Genomic DNA, 25,265 nt, shown 5'->3' with positions numbered 1-25,265 from the left:
AAAACTTACCTAATTGAAAATCTAAGTTCATGTAGTATAGTGCTGCTTTGATATTTGTGTCCTTCAGACAAGAAGAAATCTGTAGTATTATTTCCTGTTAGATTTTGAAAGAGAACTTTGATGCTGATGCAGGTTAATTTTTAGTGATGTTAGCAGTACATATCAGCTGAATTTAATGGTGTGTAATAAAAATATAAAATACATCACCAGCTGGAGTACCTTTTTTTTTTTCATTTATTTTTTGCCTTTCTTTTCTGTGTCTGTATTTTCTAGAGTTCTTTGAAAATGAACATGTACGTGTTGGACAAAAAGGTATGGATCTGTTTTTATCTCTAATAAACTGTAAGTAGTTAGGAATGTGTTTAGTAAATTCATATCTTAATCTCCATGTACCTTTTAGAATTTTAAGAATTTAGACAGGCTAACACAAAGCATTGTCAGTAATACCATTGTAGTTTAGATAAGACAGTCAGTAATACTGTTGTCATTTAGACAGAGACAGAAAAGCAAACATTTGCAGTCTACCAGTAGCTACCAGATAAATAACTCTGCAGATATTTCATTAAAAATGAAATGGGAAGCACAGAGACATAGCTTTTTGGTGATAACTTAACTTATGCTGCTACTGAATTTCATTTTAAAATCAAAATACTGTGGACTCCCATCTCTGCACACAAAGTTCTCATCAGTGTAATGGGATTTATGTCTGTGCGTCAGAATAGAGTCTTTTTAATGACTGTTTGCAATTGCAGAATATTGCAATACTTTGCCACTCTGAAAAATTCACTCATTTGTCTCTGCATACTGCTTTTTCTGAAAAGGTTCCTGAGGTTCCTGGGTTGTTTCAGTAGGTTAAGAATTAACCAAAAAAAAAAAAAAAGAGAGAAATATTAAAAAATAATAATTTCATAGCTTAGGTTTGCTTATAGAAGAGACATACAAGGAATAGTTGGAATCCATCAATATTTGCTCCTTACTGTCTCTTGTGATTCCTGCTAAACATTAGCACCATCAAAGGAAAAAGAGAAAGGATACCATCTCAGAAGTACTCCCTTCCCTCTTTTATTTGTTACAGTAACAAAAGAGTGACCTTTCTTTTTTCTTCTTTTGTGGTCATCTTTCTGTCCTTCATTGTAAGTTTTCTGATTCAAGAGCACCTCCTTGGGTACCATCCACCTCTCTGTTCTTTTCCCATTCTTCCAAACAAATTACCTCTCTGAACTCCCTGAGCTCTACGCTGTAGTTCTTATTCTTATGTCTTGTCTGTATAGGGCAACCTCTATTACAGAGAATGCCTTAGTTTTTCTATATGCAAGGACTCAAAATTTTGTAAAAATGTAAGTTAAGAGTCTTGACCATAAACTGAAATCCCAGTTCATTCATTCATTGAGAGTCCTGCTGCATGCTCTATTGGGTGTTAGTTATGACTTCGGTTGCCAGTGATGTAATGATTTTGCTTTTATATTAGATGTATTGCCAAGTCTGAGGATTTTTCTGTGTTGTACTTAGCAAAACTACATTTTAATATTTTGTTTCAGAAAAAAAATAGGATAAACACTTATGGACACTGAGAGGAATCACATCTAAAGTCTTTCTAAAGTTTTTTGGAGAATGTAGGAATGTTTTTAATTTTTTTATTTTTGCCCTTCATTTAGAAACAAAGGATCACAAAATGTCTGTGTTAAAGCTCTGCAGGTTAAACAGAAAACTGGCAAACTGCTCTATTCAGTATTTAAGAGAAGACAAGAATGAATTAGATAGATTTTTAATTCCAAACCTCATCCTTCTAAGTCATGTCAGGGCAGATATTGTGAATATTGAATTTACTGATATTTAGAAAAGCAAGTTGTTTCATGGAGACTTCAGAAAAATCAGAGGATATGGATTTGGAAACTTCTGAATACCAGCACAACACCTACCTGATGTTTAGATAATATCACAAAAATTTCTCCGAACTCTCTTTCTGTTGTAAAAAACATTTTGGGTATGAGAGTGCAGTTAATCATGTAACCTTGGAGAGAAACACTTTTGCCAGATTACAATAGCTAAAGATGTATGTCTCTCAAGTGTATAGATATAAGTAAGGAGTGAGGCAGTCTGTCCTACAGTACGTACAGTACTGTATTCAGTATGAGACCCTTGTGACAGAGCAGCCTGAAGCTTCACAACAATGACCCATCTAAGCACACCTGTCAACAGTAGAGTATTTGTTTTATGTCAGTATGAAGGGAAATCAAAATCTTTTGGAAAACAAGGTCTTTATCCTCCAGAGTACACATACCAAATGAGAAAACATGATAGTTCACTCTGAAATAGAGTTACCTGTGAAGATACTTGTATAGTTAACATGAAAACAAGGGAGACACAAAAAAGCCAGAATGAGTGCCAATCTCCTATTTGAGCTGAGATACCACTCATAATTAAACAGGAGTATTTTGTGACTGTGTATGACTGCTTATTCTGCATGATGCCTACTAGCTGCAACTAGCCTTGATATAATCATGGATACGTACTAAGTGCTGTTTTGTGACAGAAGGTAGTACAGCCTTGCTTATTATTACCAGTGGCCTTGTTTCGCAAGGAACTACTTAAATGCATTGTGGAAACCAGAACTTTTTGGTGTTTTCCTGTTAGCTAATGCTTCCAGCATGGTAAACCAGTTTTTAAAGTTAAAAATTAGGGTATTTGAAAGAAGTCTTACACTATATCAATGCTTTACCTGTTTTGTTTCTTACAGTTTTAGCAGAGGAAGACAGTGCTGCAGCTCAACAATATGTTCGTCAGGGATGTCCAACAGCACTCCGAGCTGAACTGTGGGCCCTCATTCTTAATATTTCTAATCAGCCAGAGGTAAGGAACAAAGTGAGAGTAAAGTATGAAGACTAGGTGAGAACACAAAAGTGCAAGCACATATCTTCTAGTGATCTTTTTCCAGAATAGAAATGCTCTACTGAGTTGTCACAGAAACTGATAAACATTATGATGTAAAACAACTCTGTGCTGTGGTGAAGTCTTGTAGGCTCTTGCCTAATTTTTTAATAGATATATGAGCAAAATACTGTAGAAAAAATTATTCAATTGAGCTGGCTGGCTCCTGAGGTTTTCTTATATGATGCTGACTTTTTCAGAAGGAGGCAAGAAAAATGTCCTGGAAAGAAGACCTCTCCTATTTTTGCCAAGTTTTATAAAAAGATGTGTTATAAGTTTTTCCTGGTTATTTGAACCTTTCATCATATGCATGTACATATTTTATAAATTGCTTCATATATTATTGCATATATTGTGCATGTGTACAATCAAAAACACTTAGAGAGGAGCTAGTAAGATGTCAATTGTTTTCATACTCCCTTGTACAGCAGCATTTTATAGTACCTTATAGTTGATGCAAGTCCTCAACAATGAATTATTTTCCAGTATCTGAAGCCATCTGAAGTCAGTATATCTAATATACCTTAAAAAGTTAAATCCCTATTTAAAATATTTGCAGAACTGGGAAAACTTCAAGGCTTTTATTGCATCAGTAAAAAATAACATGCAAAAATACATATAAGTTTGCTGGTAAATGTGAGAATTTTGCAGTCTCATGTCCTTTGAGGGTGTAGCCATTTTCTTGTAATACTGGAGGGTTTTATTGGTAACTACATAGTACACTCATAAAATTTTGCCCATAGAAACAAGTGTAAATCTTACTCATTGACAGCTTACCTAAGGAAGGTAAATAAGCTTCAAATTATTTGGACTGGTATTAGAATGACTTCGTTTATTTGTTTTTGAAAAGATAAAATTGGCTTTTGTTTCTAGTAAATAAAATACTAATCTTTTTGTAGAAGATGTTGAAGTAATAATGAAATACTATACATCTTACTTAAGATGCTCAAGACTAGATTTAAGCTGTGATAGTTTGAATTTTAGAAGCCTTTATCTTTTTGAGAGCAAAAACATTACAGGTGTGAAATTACTGTTATTGGCTACATAGCATCTGCTTATATTCTGTTAAATGCTTCATGTTTTAAAAGCATTTTTATCTTAACATGAAAAATGAAATAATTGAATAAAAAAGCCAGGTATTTTGTCTTGATTACTGAAAGTCAAGATAATAATCAGAAAAATGATAAATTTTTCATTGTTCAATTAAAGCATGAGTTATGAAAAAATACATTTCCTGGAATACATATGGACAATTTTCTATGATTATATTTTTTAAAGAGAAACAAGTTATGCCTGGCTGTTAATGTATTTGTCAGCCAAACTGTTATGTCCTTTAAAGTTCAACTCTAGTTTATAGCTGATTGTACTATGTGCTTAATATGTGCATGATCTGCTGAATTTCGTATCAAACACTTCTTTTCTCTACCTCTTTTGAATAATTTCTCTGCTGGAGTTGAATTGTGTGGTTGCAGTCCTTGCTTGCCTGTAAGATTTCTGATTTGCAGTTTAGGCTTTATTACATTTATAACTGTATGAATTTCTAACTCACATGAACTGTGCATTTCCTTTCTTTAATGTAAAAGGTTATGAGGGTTTGGTATGCTAGCATCCAATATTGTTGTTTGGAAAATTTTATTCAGTAAAGCTCTGTATAAAGCCAATATACAGCTAGGCAAGGGATGATATACAATCCAGGATCATAATCATAAAACTGATAAACTGTGAGCTCTCTATGCAGGATTATTTAGAAATGCGGAAACACATTGCCTGACAATGAATTGTTTGTTAGTTTTCATTTGTAATGGTACATTTTAGAGGAACTGTGTTAAAAGAGCGTTTTTAAGGTTGCAAAGACAAACATTTGAAAGGTGAGCAGTGTCACAGTTAATATTGTCTGTGCAAACAATCCAATTTGCTGTAAATATATTTTTATCATATGATCTTGAATCACACAAGTCACAATGATTTCCTGTGGGATGTCTGCCTCATTGCACAAAATGGATGGCACACACTTACTGAGAATCTGTTTAATTTTTTTTCCCTTCTGTTTGGAGTATTTCACGATTATTTATTCATTGCATACTATTGAAACAGTGCTTAGAAAAGAATTTGTTCATTATCTGATGGGCTTTTTCTTTTCCTATGTAATTTTTTTGAGTTAATAGGTTGCAAATCTTAATTCTGAAAATTCCATTATGGAAAAATTAGTAATGCTTTACTTTACTACTGCTTTTACTGAATGTAGTTTCTGAGGTTTAAAAACTTAATAATAGGTGAGGGAGCATTATGTATATCTGTGCCTTACCAGAAGTGTTTTTTAGATTAGGATCAGTAGCCAAAGTTCCCCATCCAAACAGCAGAGAATCCAGCAGCAGTAATGCTCTGTCATCTTCTTTGACTGGAGAAGGATGTACTTTACAACTAGATTTCACAGGTCTCTGATAAAAGGAGAAAAAGTGTTGGACCCTCCTCAAGCATTTACCAGGATGAACTTCCTTTTATCTGTTTTCTCTTTGTGTAATCTGATTAGGTTTTTCGTTTTGTACTTGTTTCTGGTGCTGCTGTTTCAAAATCTAGAGCTCACCTAGTTAGTGCTGGTTGCCATTCTTTAGGTTTCAGCCCATTCCCATAAATCTTAGTGTCTCCTTTCTGGTCTCGTCAGTGTCAGTCTTTCTTCATACTCCTGTTTCTGTGCTTCACCCACTCATTTCTTGTATTAGATTTGAGAGGCAAGTGTAGATAGTGCCATCACATGGCAAGGGGAACTAAAAATGATTCATGAGCTGCCTACAGTTCAGCAGTGAGAGTGTGAGGGATTTCATGACACGACACAGGTGGATTGTGCCTGCAGAGAGGCTGCTGAGTAATCCAAACTTTCATTTTAAAGAAGGTGAATCACCACATTCTGCTTAAAGTAGCTTTGCTGGGTTCTGTTGAAAGGTACTGTTCTCTCTTGCTTGTAAGCTACTTTGAGCTCCCTTAAGCTCTCAAGTGGGTACTGTATGAGTGTTGGGGTGAAATTTTGGGATGTGGCTTTGTAAGGTCAAGAGGGCTGGTCACTACAAACCTGAAGTGTACTTTATTTCAGTTTGGAAAGATTTGGAGGTGTGGTATAATAAAATGTATAATTTTGAGAAAAGCTACAGTCTATATAAAAATGTAACACATTTGTAAAAGGGAAAAAGTTTACAAATCAAGGCTATATGAAGATTTGGCAGATAAAGAAATGATGAATTGGATGAAGATGATAAGACTTTGGGTTTGTAAGTGAAAATATTTTAAATAGCATAAGAACTGTAATATGGTTTTGGACATTCCTGAAACCTGCTAGTAGTGAGTTATCTCATCTGGGGAAAGAAATGCAGCCAATAAACAGTAAAAGGAGATTTGAATCTTTTTTGAAGCCTGAGTGAGGCTCTTAAAATATTCTTCCCTGTGTGAGAGACTGATCACTGGAGAGTCTTATGTCTTGAAAGTAATTCTGTGACCAATCATGTTTAGGATTCAGATCTAAGGAATAAATTTATTAATGCAGCATCAATCACAAGCCTCTGGTCTTATTAAGACACATGGGCAAGATCCTCTTGTAGCCAAGTTGTGGCTGAAAACCTGGCACGATTCCCAAGCGCACTGTGATGGATTGTTTTCCATCACAACAATCACAATTTAAAAGGAACTGGATGGCTAGTAATGAGCTAAAAGCTTTATTCTTAGAATAGTTATGATTGAGTTTGCTTTGCAAGTCCTGTTTCAGTAATTTCTGGTGTGTTTCTCAAACATTTTTGCATGAGTTCTAGTTCAGGTGGACAGCTTGCCTTTCTGTTCATCTTAGAATCATAGAATGGTTTAGGTAGGAAGGGACCTTAAAGATCATCTGGTTCCAACCCCTTGGGCATGGGTTTTGGTTTGGTATGGGGGTTTTTTGGTTGGTGTTTGGTTTTTGTGGGTTTTTTTTATTAGCTTCTTGTGTTTTAATATAGACAGTCATTTGAGATGGCCAAAAAGCCTTTAGACATTATTAATTTGGTAGTTTTACACTTGATTAAACCACAGTATTGATGCTTTTAAGTTGCAACTCAACTATCAGAGTAGTTCTCTGTAGCTTTGAAGAACAGAATGTTATGTTCATACTGCAAATAATTTACGTTTAGTAAATATTTATGTATGATCCTTTCTGAAGTAGTAGTGCAATATTTATACCTCCCCTTTTTATTTCTCAAAAAAAATATTTTCCCCGTGGTAGTCATACTTAATAAATACTTAATATTTATAGGACTTAATAAATACTGCTTTTGTCCTCATTTCAACTTAACAGTTTAATAATATATTAATTCTCATAGTTTCTAAGTGTATACTATTCACTGCTTCTTAGTTTTAGATTAATACAAAAAACAGTTAAAATGTTCCCGAGACTTAATTTTTTTCCCATTCTCTCCCTCTCAAAATTTCATCTTACTTCCCATTTGTTCTTTAAATCCTTACTTCAGACTTGTCCATTTGTCAAAGAAATAAGCAGTAAACATGTAAAGCTTGGAATGTACAAGTATTTGTGTGGAGTCCATATAGATACCTTGAACTCCAAATAGTTTTGTGAAGTGGGAACGAGCTTCAGGACAGCTGATTTAATTTATCAGTTAGTTCAAATCCATCAGAAACTGTTAATCAATTGTAGGCATAATGGCAGTGAGGTATTTAGGGATTTGGGAGTTACATGACAACAGTGCAATATTTAATTCTCTTTTTTTTTTTTCCTTTGCAAGCTCTTATTAAGAAGAAAAGGATAGAATAAGTAAAAGCAGAAAAGTGTTTGTTCTGCTTCTTCCCCATCGCTTCATCCTTGTTTATGTTCTATAGATATTCAGGAAGTAATTGGAGTTTAAAAAAGGTCTGAGTTCTTTATACTCTTCACAAGATTTTTTAAATATTTATCATGTCATCTTTGCACAAATTTAGGCTATTCAGAGGTTAGTATTAGTTTAATGTCAAAAATCTGCAGCAACTCCCTAATGCTCGAAGATAAGACAGAACCTGTTGGTGGAGAGATGCATGAAAATAGAGGGTAACAAAGAAATAAAGCCTAATGATTTTGAGCATTTAAAAGATGTAGAGAGAACCAAATGTTGGAAGATATGGATCCTTGGTTTGAATTAGTCCCTTCATTCTAATTTTATTAATTATCTAAAGGGGAGCTCATTTTATAATGTCTCAAAATCCTGAGATTAGCTCAGTTGATTAGAGCCTGGTGCTAATAACAGCAAGGTTGTGAGTGCAATCCCCATGTGGGCCATTCACTTAAGAGTTGGACTCGATGATCCTTGTGGATTCTGTGAATTTTGGTGACGTCTTAATTCTTAGGGCTTAAACTAATAAACCATGATAGAATGCTTCTTAAATATGAAGTGATTTTTTTCAGCTGAATACATGCTTTTCTTTTTCAAATGCTGAAAATTGAATTTGTTAGTTTAAATATATAGTCGTGTCTCAGACTGATGATGGTAATATTTTTAATTTTAGGATATATTGTATTATGAACAGCTTAAGTCAAATGTGATTCAGCATGACCTTTTAGTGGACAGCCTGATTTACAAGGTAAGTAGTTCACTAAATAGTGATTGAACGATTTATATACTCATCACTCTAGTATCTTGTTGTTTGGTTTTTTTTAACAAGGAAAATATTAGATAGTTTGCTTTTAAGGAAAGTAAGAATAACTAGTGTGAACTTATTGTGAACTCAATCCTTTTGCCTGAGTTGTCTCTTGTGGAAGACATTTAATTTGAACTTTTAAGTTGTAAAGAAATGGTACCTTCATTTGAAGGAGTAACTGGTTTTGTGAGAAAGAAAGAACAGGGTGTGATAACTTCCATTTCAAGTTTTTACTCTGAGTACTTCATCATGTTAATATAGTATTTTTTAATTTTAAAATATAGAGTATAAACTTAACTACAGTTGTTTCATGATTCAATGGTGAAACTGTCTTCTTCCACTGTGTTATGTTTAGCCTCCATGGGAGTCTGAAGTGAGGCCTTTTGGCTTCAAACTGCTGTATTTTTTTTCTTTTCAGGATGTAAAGCTGACAGCAAGCAATGATGACTACTATTTTGTATTTGAAGATTATTTATATCAGGTATGTAACTATTTTTGGTTAGAAAAGCTAGGAAATATACTCCTATGGGATTGTACCATCTTTGGAGTCAGGACTGCCTTTGTGTAGGCAGAGTGCCGTGGGACACATGCATCTGTTTGCTGTGTTACATATACTTTCCCTTCTGAATAACAAACTTGTACTCTTAGATAGATTAAGCAGGACAGGCTTCTAAAACTCCTACAGTGAAGGACCCTACAAAATGTCTTTGCAGTGCAGTAAACCAGAAAATATGAAGTCAGCCATATTGTTTCCCTTTCCAGCTTTGCAGTAAAAAAAACCCCAAAACAACTAAAGCTGTGGCATACAGAGAAATTAATACTTGAGAAGTATATACAGGGTTTCACATTAAAAAAATTGCTTTAAAGTGACCTACTGCAATAAGTATAAAAGATTTTGTATTGCCATATTTTTATTTTAAAGACGTTGATTCTGAATAATTGATTCTGAATAAGGTGGTGATATGTATGGTTACTTTTAGGATTACTCCCATTCTAAAGCTGCTTCTAGTAATGGGGTACCCAGCTAATTTATGAAGTATTATCTTTGTTGTTGCCTGTTAAATGCCCTTAAATAGAAGGAGATTACATTTATGAATTTCCTAATGTGTAGTTGATTGCAGTGTCAACATAAATGCCATGCAGCAAACTTAACATTTCCATAGTGCTTTTGATTTCATTAGTCCCATCTGTTAGGTTAGACTTGCTTAATTTTTTGGTTTAGAGCTATGTCAAACTAAATAGTTTCTTCTTTGATGGGAATACGTAAAACTGCTAGTAATTTAACTTGTCAAGAGGCTGTCCTTAATGCTTCTTAGTCCATACAGATATAATGATATGCAGTACTATGTAAGCATACTATTCTATCATGTCTACATATAATTTAGCACATAAGCATTTAAACATCAATACTTAAAACTATAACTTTGTGAAATTAGACCTTTTTAACTTAAAAATAGTTATAGTATTAAGGTCTGTATTCAAATCTGTTTCTGAATTAAAATTTGAAAACTAGCTGCATAATGACAACTCAAATGTTGAGTTCACTTCAATATTTACATGTAGAAGTTTTTCTTGGTTTAAGGGTCAAAGATAATCTTCATTATTGTGACACTGTGTCTTCATCATGGGATGTGAAAATCTCATTCCTTGTTCATTTGTTACATAGACTATTAAGGCATATTAATTAGTCATTAACTGACAGTTGCAGTGGACACAGAATTATAAACTATGAAGGAGTATGAACTAGTATACCATATAATCTTTTAAGACCATCAGAAATAGATTTTGTTTATCATTCTCAGTATATAGCACATTTGAATGTTTTAATTTTTTATATAACTTATTAACTAAAGGAATGACTACAGAGTGAAAATCATAAAAGAGACTAAACTGTCTTTAGTAATTTGAAGGAGAATCACCAAAAATCTTCAAAAAATTATGTGGCTAGTTTTACTGCAAGGCTTTCAGGCAAAGAATATCTCAAACTTCTAATTATTTGTTGCTCTAGTTTTGTTTGCTACTTCATGGTATTCTTCAGGTTCTTCTCTAGTAGAAAGCTATCCATTTTCCTTGATAATTTCCTTTTCCAACCTAATTTGCAAATGCTTTGCTGCCAAATTATTTTGTTCTATAGCCCCTGGAAAAATTCTGCAGTATGAGTCATTCTGATATGGGATATTATTTATTGATTTAATATGATAACTGGAATTAAATATTGGCTAACTAAAATAGGTAATGAAAATTTTAGTTTAAACCAGATACATTTTGCACTGGTTCTGTGGGGGTTTTTGCCATGACTCTTAAGTTTTCCAAGTCAATGAGCAGAGTGTGTCATTTGTCTGTGTGTTGCTTAGCAGATAAAACATCTATGAAAATAAGAAAATTGGGCTTAAAATAATGATGAGGATATTGAATTGGATTATTAGTACCTCTTTAGCAGCATGCAGTCTTTTTCTGGAAGAACACTGAAATGATGTAATTTATTTCCTTTAATATTTTTGCTTTTTTTACCCTAAAGTTTACATGTTTTTATTACTGAAATAAAATACAGTTACTTTTAATAAAGTAATTTCTTTTTGATAAAAGCTTTGGCTTTTTGTTTCTTTCCCTTGGTGATTTGAATTAATTTGTTTTCTGTTCAGTTTTGATTATAAATATCCAATAGTTTGCCAAACGTTTCTGTACTTGAAACAGGGTTTGTATCATTGTTTTGTTTAGCACTATCATTTTTTTAATACCAAAAATAACACATAGATTAATATATTTGTAAATTCATTATTTCAGGCCAGAGGTTCAATTTGAATACTTTAGTCTTACATCCTGCAAAATGAATACATGCAAAGAACCTCACCCAGCAGTTCTTAGATATAGTCATAACTTATCTTTGAACTAGAGTCTACCTCTTATAAAGATGCATAGTCTTAATTTAAAGACTTCCAGATACTGGTACTAGACACTGTATTGCTAAAAAAGGGGGCCTTGAATTAAGGTTACATTCTTTCCCCTATGAGTGAATATGATTTATGTCCTTTTCAGATTAGTTTCTTTTTCTTTCACCTCAGTTAACATACACAGAGAATTACATTTGCGTGTGTATTGTTATTGTCAACGATATTTTGGCAGCTATGAAAATGATTGTGTATTGCACAAAATAATATTTAGCTTAAACTGTTTGAGATAAAGGAACTATTTATTTTTTGTAAGATGTTTGTATCTGAGAAATAGTTTTGAGATTCAAAAAAGGAAAAAGTCTCCAAATACAACCCACTTTCCGTAAAAAATTAAAAAAGCAGTAATATTCAGATGTTTAATTTTGCATGTTTCCTTTTGACAAATGCTGATATCTGGAAGGTTTTTGCAGTAATTACTGGGAAGGAAAAATCCACTCATTTTTATTCTTAATTAAGTAGTGAAACACCATCTAAAACCTTTCCACCTTTTACACCTTGACTACAGTTGAAACAAACAAACTCTTAAAACCTTCAAGAGCAGAGGGATTCAGGTGTGAGAAAGTCAGCGGCAAGTTGAAGTCTGCCTTACGTCTGCCCTCTCGTGTACATTTTTGATAGTGCATCTTTTGGTTGCATGAAAATATGGAGATTTTAAAATACAATACTAATTATCAGATTTTTTACAACTGCAGATAGGATGAGATTCCTTATTGTTATTTTTTTTCTATGAATGGTTTTTACGATTTAATTTTATACTCAGTTGCTGTGAATACTGGATTTTTCATTTGTGTAAACAGTAAAACCCACAAATATACTTTACAGAATACAATGTGCATTTCAGACCTTTGGGATACAAGGTGAACATTATTATCTGTACTTTTTGAAAGAGCTGAATTTCCTGCAAGCATTCTGTAAAGATCCTGGGAATGAAAGCAAATGATCAGCCTTCTGGAACTCCACACATCCGAGAATGGGAATGGTTCATCTACTTACTCACTTACTAGGACTTCCCCAGGTCATAGTAACTGAATAGAAAAATAATCTAGTGGACATCAAAGCAGCCAGTTACACACACAGTGTCACCAGTGTTGTGACAGAAGGGGATACACGTTTGCTGAGAAAAGAGGAGGGTTGCAGAATATTTAACTGACAACAAATGAACGTGAAGGTAAAATCTAGCAAGGTTAAAGTGAGCCTGGAAATTTGAACAGGAAAATATACTAGTTGATCAAGAGCTTTCAACCTAGTTGGCTCTCTTCAACAGCATCTAATAGGTGCTAATTAGGGCAGGTCCTTAAATTTGTTTGACATTGCTTTGTTGATTCAGTAAGTCAGCTGATTTTCATATGCTGTCTTTTTTACAGGTATTACTCTGTTTTTCCCGAGATACATCTGTCTTGGAGCACTTTACTTACAGTAGTGCCACTCCACCCAAATCATACATACAAGGTAAAAGGAGTTGTTTTAAAAGAGATCATGTAGATTTTTGTTGGCTGCTGCAGTTATACATTATGTGAATTTGCTTTGTGTTCATTACACCTCGTAGACTGCACATAAAAGCATGTTAATAAAAAGTCAGTGTATCCAGTTCACTTCTGCACAGATTCTATTATGACAGTTTAGAAGCTGACATAAAGGCCAGATTGCAGTGCTGTTCTTCTACTGCATTTTTCTGTGTATAATTCTGCAGTGTTTTACCAAAGAAATGAAACACAACTATGACAGTATGGTAAAATCTTGACATCTGTCTTTATTAGAGCCAGAAATTTAAATATACAGTGTTGTACTCTGCAGCTTCAGTAAATCTAGCAGCTGGAATCTAGCATTCTGGGTTTTAGAATGTTGTCTTCCCAAAGCAGATATTTGTAGGCAGGAACAAAACATGTTGCTGGAGAATTGTGGGCTCTGTTCAAAGGCGTGGGACAGTAGAGCTTTACCAAGCATACTTAAAACTGATTTTTTTAAAAAGCATGACATCTTCAGAGTGTTAGCTGATTTTTAGATGTTCTTTGGCTTAGGTTCTCGTTATTTTTCTCAACAATCTTAAATTTATTGGTTCAGCCCACTTGTGTTCTCTGCCAACTTTTAATGCCATACATTTGGACCCAGAGGTTCCTAATTTTTCCTTCATTCTTGAGTCATATAGTAATCCAGTCACTTTTTTTTCCATGTACCTTCTACATTCCTATTTTCTTCCTTGGTCCCTGGTGCCTTTATATGGAGCCAAATGTGATTTCCAAGTACTTTTTTTGAGCAGGACCTCTGCTGACAGTTTTCTTCTTGCTGCCTCTTATGTCACTAGAGGTAACGTTTGTTTCCTAATTTTTTAATTCCTTCTTTATTGCTTTTGGGTATTTTCTCTCTCTTTAACTGAATTAGGGAGGTTTTTTACCTCCTTCTGGAAATAAGCAAATGGCTCACCCGAGAGCAGAACAGCGGGGGGTCCCACATCTCACTTCAGACACAGAGCCATGGCAGCCCAGAAACACAGCTATGGGGAACATCCTACTTATTCCCAGGCAAATCTGGAGAACGAAGTTGCTGTGTGGTGTAAATCCGAAAGGCTTATAGGTCCTATTTTTGGCTGATTTTCCAAAGGATGTGCTTGCTAAAAATACTCTCTCTCCAGATTACAACTCCTGACTGCTCAGCAAGCAAACTATTGAAAGGAAAAGGAGAAAATATTTTTTAGTTTAATGAAACAACTCATTTCTATAATTGGGAAGTACTTGATTTTATTTACATAAAGAGTTTCGCAGGTTAATTTTGATTTTAATTCAGTCAATTCATGCTGCAGGAAAATAACAAAGTCCAGATTCCATTGAACCTGAAAAAAGTTCCCTGTGCTAAATTCTTCTGTGTAGAGTGAACAGAATATAGAGAGATCTAAAGGATCTCTGATTATTCTGTAAATTTTCATGTAACTGATTACATTTTCTAGATTAATTTTCTCATTTTAAAACTAAAATTATTATGTTTTAAGTATAACAATTATGCATAATAACACCTTTATACTTATAAATAAATTATTAATTTTTAATAATGTATTTTTATTATTAGGCTCTATACGTAAAATATGGTTTAATAATACAATGTGTTCATTTTTCAGGGAAGGTAAGAAGTTATATGGTCAGTCTATATGATCAGTGATTTTCTTGACTTAATTAGTCTTTTGTATCCAACAGATTACTTAAATATTTGTTAGTTCTGTCAGAACTGTGCTATTCATCTTCCTCTCTGTTGCAGGCTTAATGAAGCCTTGAATATTTTTTATCTGTGCTTGTATCGGTTTAAATGCTTTTCTGTCCCTAGGTCACTCTGCCCTTAACCTTATCCCCTCATAGAGTTTCACCGTCTTCAAGGTCTGCAGCAAACACCTTTAGAGCTTCTAAAACACACACAAATAAAATCTCTGTGGAACAGCATTGCTGAAATTTTCCTCCTCTATTTTGTAGTTTTTGTTGTTTCGTCATCCTTCTTTATTAGTGGTGCATTTCAGTTTTATATCTGTCACTGTACCTGTCCTATTGCATTGCTTTCTTGTTTTAGACAATATCATCTATAATGTAATTAGTTATTATTTGTATACTTGTAACTTAGAATCTACCTTTTTAATTTAAATCTTTACACCTTTTAACTTCTTAATCACATTTTCTTTGTGGTTTGATGGTTCACAGGAAAACTTGGAATGGAAGAGTATGCTGTTTTCTATCCTCCAAATGGTATGAATTATACTATTGCCTCCTCTAGTGGTAGACTGTAAAGATACAGAATTTTTTCTCGAATACATGATAACTTCTTTTTCTTTTACATGTTATGTTTTATTGTTCCTCTGTGAAATTCATTAATTTCAAGGAGTAAGCTGGACTGAAGCTGCTCCAAACCCACATTTCAGCCTGGTGTTAGTAGTCACAGGGTTTGTCTGTGTGAGAAGGAAAACAAGTTGTGGTGCAGCAGCTCGTATTCCAGTCTTGTATCACCACTTAGAGGATCTGAATGATACATGCTGACATTGGTTGACCTCCCAGCTTTTCAGTACTCAACAAACCACACCCTAAAGCCTTGTCCTTTCAAAATGTGTGTTCATATTAAAAAATCAGACTTAACTAATCTATGTAATTTTAAGTTAATATCATTGCTGTTGTAACTTCAGTTATTAAAATTGTTTTTTCAGCTCTTTGACCATTTCAATCCCTGTCTATTGAATCCTTTCCCTGGTCTTGCACTGCATTTGTATTTCAAATTCAAGGTCTTTGCTCTTGTTTCCAAGGCCTTGTGTCACCAGTCTTAAATCTGTGTCTCTGGCCTTGTCTTAACCTTTTGTCAAAGCAGCTTCCTCTTACTGGTCCTCTATAAAAACTAGTGAATGGGAGCTAAAAGCAGCTGGAAGGGAGGAGAGAGCTGTTGTGCTGCAACTGCCAAGTACTGTAAATGTTGTATCTGAATGCTACATGAATTACTGGAGGTCTTGGCCTCCTTTTTTTTCCTGCTCCAGTCTGGTCATTGAATGACATTTATGGGTTGTCATTTATCTGAAATTAGGTTCTGATATCAGCAAAGCTTTTACATAACAACTTCATGGAAACTGAGTTTTACCTGGCTTTCTAGGAACTATAGCTTGTGTTTAAGCATGTAACTGGTTGTACTGAAGTAAGTGATACTGTACTAAAATATTTACAAGATTTGAGATCTATGCAGGTGCCATAACAAGGAAATATTTTATTCCTATGGTGGGCAGAATGGAATTTAATAACATGGGGGGGAAAATTCTTTTTGCATTGAGAAAAAGGACTGTAAAGAACAAAAAAATAAATATTTTTGTTTTGTAGGTGTAATTCCTTTTCATGGCTTTTCTATGTATGGTAAGTGTGACTCTCGTAAACTAAAACCTCGGGATTGCTTTTTATCATATTGCAGTTTAAAGCTGTAAGTAATTTTCTGCAACTTTTAAACTTGTGTGTATGCTTTTATGTTTCTTTGTGTATAGACAGTTGTATATAATTTTAAAAATTCCAGACTGTTTCTACTGACTTATATTACAGCTTTCTACTGTGTGGGAGTTCCTAATTTGAGAGCTAATAGCTGAGCTAAGCTATGCATCTTAATGTACATGAATAGAGGGATAAAGTTTGTCAACAAAGTGCTCTTTTTTGTGTTTCACTTCCGGGTAGACCAAGTTACTTGTGAAAAGAGTTTGTGAAAACATGAATTATGTGAAAGGCCTGTTGCTGTATCCATTTGTCTACAAGAGGCATTAAAAGAGCATTATGTAATAGACTGATTGCTACTTTGCTGCACAGAGGAAACAAGACTTTTAGGAAAATAGCAGAAAAATGTCCTTGGTTTCAAATATTACAAGGCAGCTACTGCAGATGCACTCCAACAATGCGAGACTAGTTGTCTTTGCTTTACATTTTTTCCTTTGATTTATCAAAAGTGTTTGTGGTATCACAGGACAAGCAGGTTTAAAGATTATACTTAAAATGCTATATTTTAAAATGGTATATTTTACTAATAATAAGTTTAATGATCACACAATCATTGAAATCACACAATTTAAATATGAAATGCAAATTGGAACCTGATTAGGGAATCTAAAGTCTTTGAAGTAACGAACTCTTTAGTTACAAACTCCTTCTTAGGGACTTACTAGGAGGCTTTCACTTATTCTGTGTGAACTGCTTTTCAAAATGTTTGGATTTGACTCTGCCCTTGAGAACAACATCTCCCAAATTTTCCTCCCTCCCTCCTGTTCTTGCTCTTTACAAGGGCTCAGAATATGCTGGTTGTGAGAAGGAGGCAGGCTGAAAAGCAAGGCAGCAGAAACACGGTATAACTCCAGCCTGTGGGTACAGTGGCTGGGACCAAGCACAGCATCCTCTGTATTCCATGCTGTGCTGCTTTATGAGGAAGTATCTGGGTCTTTATGTAAATCCTGTACATTTTTTCCTGTTTGCACGCATACGTTTTTGGGGTGCCAGCTGTCAGAGGCTGTTCTGTTACCCTCCTGGCCTTTGTGTACATATGCACACTGCCAAGTCTTCCACCTCCATCTTTGATCATTAAAAACATAAACACTGGTAACACCCTCTGCTTTTCTTACCCCTACGTAAATACAATTTCTGTGAACATCTCACCCTACTGTAGCACCCCGTCTCTCATACACAGACACCATTTTTTTCATTAAGCCACCTTCTCTGATATATAGATATGAAAATAAATTCACACCTGCATATATCCATATATATATATGTATAAGTGTACATGTATCTATGTGCATATGTATACATACATCTGCAGCCAAATGCATCCATATCCCCAGCCTCTGTAAAAAAAACTGGAAGGGAAGGTGAATGTAGAGATAGAGACTATGAGTGTGTTAAAATGTAAGCTGTCGTCCAAAATGAATGCACCTGGAAAGTGAAGCAATCAGTGTGAAGAGTGAACAGATAAAAAGGCTGTTCACAAAAATGTATAAGGAAAACTGTCTCTGAAAACGCATTGAGTGAATGGAGTATCACTCTGACAGAACCGGTTATGTTTGTGCAGCATATACATATAACATATTTATCTATATGCTGGACTTTTACAAAACAACAAAAGCTTGAGAGCTGCTGCTTTACTAAAAGAGTTCTAAACAGTAAACCACTAAATGTCCATGCTTTACAGATCTTGTAAGAAATAAACAGGTCTCTATCAGTTTGTCATACTTACGGGATGTTGTTGTGGCAACCAAAAGCTGTTTTTTAATATTTTCATTTTCACAACATCTGTCTTCAAGCAGTCATACAAGTGAAGTAAGGAGCTGGTCACTAACCCCTGGGCACACTGGAAATTATAGACAGTTGAATCAAAAACTTGCACTGTTCAACATCCTATTGCCCTACACCGCAGAGAAGCCAGCACTGTAGTAAGCAGTTCTTATTAGTTTAGATTCTTGAAATATATATAACTACTACCTAGAATGTATCACACTCCTTTTCTTTACTTTTTACATTAAACGATAGAAATATTCTATAACAGTCTTCCTCAATAACTGGTTTAGTATTGTTTTTGTAAATTGTGCTACTATAAATTACTTGGTTTTTCCTCATACTTCATGCACTTAATCATTGAACTCTTTTAGCAGTTTACAGTGTTGAGTCAATTATAATTCTTTTATCCTTTCAGTTGCTCCACTTTGTTTTCTGTACCATGAACCTTCCAAATTGTATCAGATATTCCGTGAGATGTATGTGCGTTTTTTCTTCAGACTCCATTCCATCTCTTCTCATCCCTCTGTAAGTTCATTAGGAATTAAACCCACTCACTTGATGTTCTATTTGCTACAGAACAATAATATAGAGTAGCATGGTTTTCTATGCGATTGAAATGTATTCGTTTAAATATAATAAAATATTTCAGACGTGTTTGGGAAGATTATTAGGTAATTCTAGTTTGGATATTGTTGTTTTCTATGTCCATGTTACTCTTTGCAATAGAATATCATGTACCTTATTAAAATAGTAGGTTCTCATTTTATGAGTGTGTGGGGTCTTTTTTATAAGAGTCAAGTGTTTTAATGTAATAGGTTGCTCAGTTGAAGGAGTCACAAAATGGATACTCAGTTGCTTTCATTGATGACATGTAAGTGCACAATGAAGTATTGTCGGGGTAGAGGGACTAAAATATATGTATATAGATATTGTTTCAGTGATATCAAGTTAATGAGTGTTTGTTTAGCGAAGTATCTTGGTGTGATGGCACATGCTTTTTAGCACTACTAGATGAATTTAAATAATTTGGTTATGTTTATGATCAGGACATGCTGTCTTGAATGTAAGACAATTGAAGAAATTGTCTTATCTTCAATTTCTGAAGAATAAAACCTAGCAAATATTATTTTTTTCCTTCAAAAAGTGCAGAAGAGTTATATTGCTTTTTGAAAACGTTTCCTGGTTCAAAGAAAATCCTTTCCTTGATATATCATTTCAAGGCTATGCACTGTGCTTTCCATAATTAATAGCAGGGAAACAGGACAAATAGAATCTGTTCATTTATATTGTAATTTTAAAAAGAAAATTTAAAATCTGTTTATATCTAACTTTTTTGTGGTTATCCCCACTGCTGTTTGGTTTTAGTTATCAGAGATACTTTTTCTCACATGCTCTGTTTTTTAGTGCAACTGAGGTCTGTTTCATCAGAGTGGAAGTATTTCAAGTAGTTCATATTATAATAACCCACTAAATACTCATATCCTGACATACAAAACAATAAGTAACTTGGAGCTGAAAGGGACTATCAGAACATATGATGTTGTTGATGCATAGAGAGAATTGTAGGAGCAAAGCTTTAGTGGCTGAAGGTATTAGAGCTGCTTGGGCCTCTCGTACCTGAGCTGAATATTATATCATTAATAATATTCTATTGTTTGAATTAAAAATTCATGCATATTTACCTGCTGATACTGTTTTCTTGGATTTGACAGGATGAGTGTTAGTATTGTTTCTTTATGCTTGTTTCTTTAGGGCATTGTATCATTGTGTTTGCTTTTTGAGACTCTTCTACAAACTCACCTGCCCCAGCTCTTTTATCACCTCCGAGAAATTGGGGCTCAGCCGTAAGTACTTCTTTCTGACTTGTTACAAATGTTGCAGATTGATTGTTCTGAATGCTGTTCTGTAGTATTTAATTTAAGATCTAGGGGAAATTATTCAAAGGTGTGAACATCAGTGTGCCATTTTTTCTTGAAAGTCAGCTGGAGTCCTTTGTGTATCTGTGCTTTGTGCATTTCTTCTGTATATTCTTTGAAAAAGAGAGGAGAATTGCTGTACGACAAATGCTGCATTATTCAGCTGAGTTTCAGTAATTCATGTCAGATCTGATGGAACTGAGTGACTTATTTCCTAGGGGACAGAAGACACAGAGATATGTTAGTTACAGGAGAAGGTACCAGAGAGCAAGAGGCTGTCATTGGATAGTGAACTCATGGCACCAAGTGCAATAGAACCTGAAAACCCTCTTTGCCATAATTGGTATCCATTTTAATAGCATAATAGCAGAGAGGATGAAACATTGAGGGTGATAATAGCTGAGGATCACTCTAATGTGATTGTTTGATCAGAATGATAATGGGAAAGATAGTAGCACTTTATCAACTGAGGTGCTAAATAGCTTTATGATGGCTGTTGCAAATTAAAATATTGATTATTAATGCAGCAAGAAAAATGGCTGTTCTTCCTGGAAGAGAAATGCAAGAGGATAATGAAATGTTTTTAATTTATAGAGGATTTTTCTGATCATTATGGGAGGCAGAAATATAATAACTGTTGTTTATCTCTTGTTTGCAGGCTACGAATTTCATTTAAATGGATGGTACGAGCATTTTCTGGTTATTTAGCTACAGATCAGCTCTTGCTTCTGTGGGACAGAATCCTGGGGTACAATTCTCTCGAAATTCTTGCTGGTAATAGAATTATTTTTGCAAAACATTTTAAATCTGGGTGAATGTGAGGCAGATACATGTTAGCTTCAATGTATTTTGTGACAAGAAGAAAAAAGCTCTTTGAATGCTGAAAGCAGATTACATACATGTCAAAGAACATACTTCTAGAAAACTAGAATTGCATAAATACTGCATCTCTAACTAAAAATATGTGAGGTAATTTTTTTTTTGTAGTAACACTTAAAAAATGTTTATTGGTCTCTGAACAGAACATAGGATGTTCTTCGGTGGTTTTGGTAAATGAGTTCATCACCTTTCACAAAATACAAGATTCATGTTATTAATTTATGACAACTACTGCTTCAGTACTTTAAGTGACTGAGAATCCCTCTGATTCTGCTGGATGATTTCTTCCTTTGAAGTGGCATCTTTTAGGAGACTTTGAGAGTTTTGTACTTAAATAATGCTATCATATTTATGAAGGTTTAAGATGGGGGTTTTAAAGAAGACATGTATCTTCAGTGGGGTCCGTTTTTAAATATGAAGGAGTTGAATAGAAGAGCAAAGGTTTTGGTTCCATTTGTATGTATAAGACAGCTTGTCCTTTTAATCAAAAGCTAGTCATCTTAAACTCAGGCATTTTCACTCAGACTAATCTGAAGGAATGTTGTGTTTTTTCTGTCTGTTTAAAAGTGGCCAAAGAAGCTCAAACGCAGCCGCTTGTTTTACGTTGTTCTTCAGAATCAAAATGATTAATCTAAGAGAGTGAAAATTGGTAGTTTACATCAAGATTAATTCTAACCACTAATTAACAGGTCAGGAACTTAAATATTGGGCATTTTCTTTCAGTCCTGGCAGCTGCTGTGTTTGCTTTCCGAGCAGTCAACCTGATGGAGGTGACGTCACTGGCTGCAGCTGAAGTAAGGATAAGTTTCAGTTAGAGGAGATTGAAATAGTTTTTGATGCTTTGCCAATAGGAGTAACTTAAGCTTCACGTGGCACATGATACATAGTGCAAATCTTTCTGTCTAAATTCTTACCTTAGATACAAAGTAAGGAAATTGTGAACATGCAGTACATAATGCTGCTTTACTGGAGTAAAAGGAAATAAAGGATATTTCCTACAAAAATGCAGTGTTATAAAATTATTTTGTACAATAAGATTTTTATTCTGTTTCAGTATATAATCTGTGTTTGTGGGCAGTATTGTTTTTGAAATATTGTAGGGGTTTGTACCTTTTTCCTCAGCACATTTTAATGGAGTTGCTTCTGTGCTACTAATTACAAAGATTTTACAAGATTACTTTGTCACTATGAATCTGAAATTTTGCTGTGCATATGGTCATGGGAAATGAAGGAAAATAAGTCATTAAGATGAAGATTATAATTGTTTAGTAATTTGTTGGTTTGGGGGGTTTTTTTGTTGTTTTCTTTTTTTTTTTTCCCCCAAAAATATGGTGATTGATTCTTTCCAAACTTTGAGAGTTTGTGATCACTTTCTTTGGTTTTTTTTAAAACATAATTCATGAGAAGACATTAACTATTTGAGATATTACATTGGACTTACTTCACAAGTACTAGCCAAGCCACCGGATAAGGATTCCTAATTCCCAATTATTTTTAGAAGCAAGTTGAAATGTTAGACCCCTTGTTCACCCATGATGCCATGTATATTTGAAGTAAGGCTAAAGGCTAAAATAAAGTTAGTTGGGTTATATATGTAAACATATGCTTTTTCTTTGAAATGTTAGAATGAAAAATAATGCAATAAAGTGCAAACATAAACCAATATAATTTGTTTCTAGCCAGGTCCAAATCAAATTATTGACAATATTAAAGTCAGTATTTGAATCTTTTTCTGACTTCTTAATTGCTTTAAGGAAATTTGATTCAAATGTCAAGTTTAACAAGCCTTTTTGGTTTTCCTCCTAGGCTGTACTTGCTGATCTTTCAACCCTGAAAGTTATGCCTCTTCTTCAAATCTTCTTGTTTGCTACTGTCACTTGATCTGCTTCAACAATACTGGTACCACATTCCAGTCTTTCAGGAGAAGCTAAGCATCAACTATGCAATGTCTTCATAAAACCAAAATTAAACTCTATAATATCAATTTAGAAATCATTACCTTAAAATTTTCTAACTGAAAACAATAACTTTGCACACAGTTGTGTGCAGTGCATGCTAATGAGTTTCACTGTAACAGCAATTACTTGTACATTGAGAATGACTACTTCTGCAAATAAACAATATGAATCACTGTCTAAAATGCATGTAATAATAAAGTAAATGTAATTCGTGATCTGAGTTTTACGATGTTAATTTCAGAGTTGTAAAATCTCTCTTTTAATATGAAATTACTTTTTCAAGCTCACAGCTCAGAGGATATCAGCTCAAATACTGTCAGGTGAGAAAATAAAGATACTTAAACTTGCAAGATCTTTTTTTTCTCATTTTCTAAGGAAAAGATAGGATCCTGCACAAGTTCTGCTGTCTCTACCTTATTTATTCTTTTCACAGAAATTTTGTCCATGTTCTTTCTCATGTTAATTACTCCTGTTTATTCTTTTCTTACCCAGAGATGTAGTCACACATTCCCCATCCACCTTTGGTTAGGTATGCAGCCACCTCAGGCATCTGCTAAACTCCTACCCAGAGTCCCATCAAAGGCACCGTGTCATAAAATATTTCCCCTGCCGAGAAGGCCTGAGCAAAGCTTCCTTCAGAACTTGTTGGAGCCAGTCCTTGCATGAGACAAAATATTCCCCTGAGAATGATGCCAAGAGTCCTTTTGCTGTGCTCCATGCCCTCTTTGGGAGAGCAGTGCTACGCCTTTGACAGTTTTCCAGCCTCTGTGATTCAACAGCTCAGGCTTCAGTGCAAGATCCAAACGCATATCCATGTGTGATGGATTGTCACTACCCTGTCGGGCTGGCATCGTCTGTTAGCTGTCCGACCTTTTTGTGAGGTCTTTCAGATCTTTTCCACTGATACGTTTAATTCCACAGTTGGAATCAATTATCTGATTTAAGTGCATCTTAACACCCAAAAAAGGCTCAAAGTCAAAAGGTCTGTGATTCTTGTCTATGTTGTGGTGTTGTCTCTGTCAGGATAATGTAGTAAAAACATACTGAATTTTATAGACTGTTAGTAAATTTATAAGGCCAATTTTAAAAATGGTAGTGTTGTGGACTCAGTATGATCACTTCTTAAAGAAAAAACCAAACTGCTTAACACGTGCAATGTATCCAGTGAGAATACTTGGGGAAATTTTGTTCTGGATAACAGAGAAAATTGATCTTTTCCTTAGTATTTGCAAGAAATGGTTTTGACTGTTTAAGTAGAGGTTTTTCTATGACAGTTTTTAAAAAGGCATGTGACAGCTTTTATCCTTTACAGCAAGTATTGCCCCTGTTTTATGTATGGGGAATGGAGGCATAGAAAGATTAAGTGATTTGCTAAAGATTACAGTGTAAATTCCTAAAAGAGGTAAGCAGTCTCTCCTCTCCTGAATTCCTGTTTACACTTCTGAATACTCAGTTTGTGTATTACCTAGAAGACCTTATTTCATCTTCAGAACAACACATAATGTAAATCTACCTGTAGAAATGCAGCATTTTGCATCTTTTAAAATCTGTAAGACTGAGTAGCAATTTAGAAATGATATTGTTACAAAGCACTCACAAGGATTTTGGCTCAATAAGGTCATTACAAGGTTACCATGGCTTTTTAGAGAATTAAAAGTATTTACTAAATAGCAAGGGAGATTCCCTACAGGCCTGCTGACCCTCTAATTCCCATCGCTCTGTGCAAGTACATGGTGCAGAATCCAAACATTACCCTAACCCACTGTCTGTACAGCCTGGAGGAGACAGAGGGGCTGTAACTCATTGCAGTTACAATTTCCTCGTGAGGGGAAGAGGAGGGGCAGGCACTGATCTCTTATCTGTGGTGACCAGTGACAGGACAGGAGGGAATGGTCTGAAATTGTGTTGAGGGGGGTTCACGTTGGATATTAGGAAAAGGTTCTTTCCCCAGAGGATGGTTGGGCACTGGAACAGACTCCCCAGGGAAGTGGTCAGAGCACCAAGCCTGACAGAATGTGTTTCAAGAAGCATTTGGACAATACACTTGGGCACATGGTGAGACTCTTGGAGATGGTCCTGTGCAGGGCTAAGGGTTGGACTTGATCCTTGTGGGTCCCTTCCAGCTCAGCATATTCTGTGATTCTTTTTTTTTTATTGTTTCACCTTCCCCACTGGGGTACTTCACTCCTGTTCCTGACCTCCACCAGTGTTTCTCCCGATGGCTGCACAGGG

At 34.7% G+C, this 25,265-nt stretch overlaps 1 protein-coding gene across 3 annotated transcripts in view; it reads left to right on the top strand.

The window, feature by feature from the left end:
• TBC1D19 (TBC1 domain family member 19) overlaps positions 1 to 23,248 on the top strand; it is a 46,599-nt gene extending 23,351 nt beyond the window's left edge. The window contains exons 10-22 of one of the 3 annotated variants that reach the window (XM_064653072.1): positions 274 to 312; positions 2,738 to 2,850; positions 8,443 to 8,517; positions 8,993 to 9,055; positions 12,890 to 12,974; positions 13,749 to 13,829; positions 15,203 to 15,247; positions 16,355 to 16,387; positions 18,696 to 18,805; positions 20,033 to 20,124; positions 20,855 to 20,970; positions 21,799 to 21,869; positions 22,882 to 23,248. In XM_064653072.1, the coding sequence (XP_064509142.1) occupies positions 274 to 312; positions 2,738 to 2,850; positions 8,443 to 8,517; positions 8,993 to 9,055; positions 12,890 to 12,974; positions 13,749 to 13,829; positions 15,203 to 15,247; positions 16,355 to 16,387; positions 18,696 to 18,805; positions 20,033 to 20,124; positions 20,855 to 20,970; positions 21,799 to 21,869; positions 22,882 to 22,956 (998 nt within the window). In that variant the 3' untranslated portion in view covers positions 22,957 to 23,248. The remainder of the gene's footprint in view (positions 1 to 273; positions 313 to 2,737; positions 2,851 to 8,442; positions 8,518 to 8,992; positions 9,056 to 12,889; positions 12,975 to 13,748; positions 13,830 to 15,202; positions 15,248 to 16,354; positions 16,388 to 18,695; positions 18,806 to 20,032; positions 20,125 to 20,854; positions 20,971 to 21,798; positions 21,870 to 22,881) is intronic. The other 2 variants (XM_064653074.1, XM_064653073.1) reach the window with 2 other exon arrangements.
• The last annotated feature ends 2,017 nt before the right edge of the window (positions 23,249 to 25,265 follow it).

This window comes from Pseudopipra pipra, chromosome 4, assembly GCF_036250125.1.
Source record: "Pseudopipra pipra isolate bDixPip1 chromosome 4, bDixPip1.hap1, whole genome shotgun sequence".
NCBI lineage: Eukaryota > Metazoa > Chordata > Aves > Passeriformes > Pipridae > Pseudopipra > Pseudopipra pipra.
Note: the sequence above shows the minus strand (reverse complement) of the source record. Positions and strands in the feature narration are given on the sequence as shown.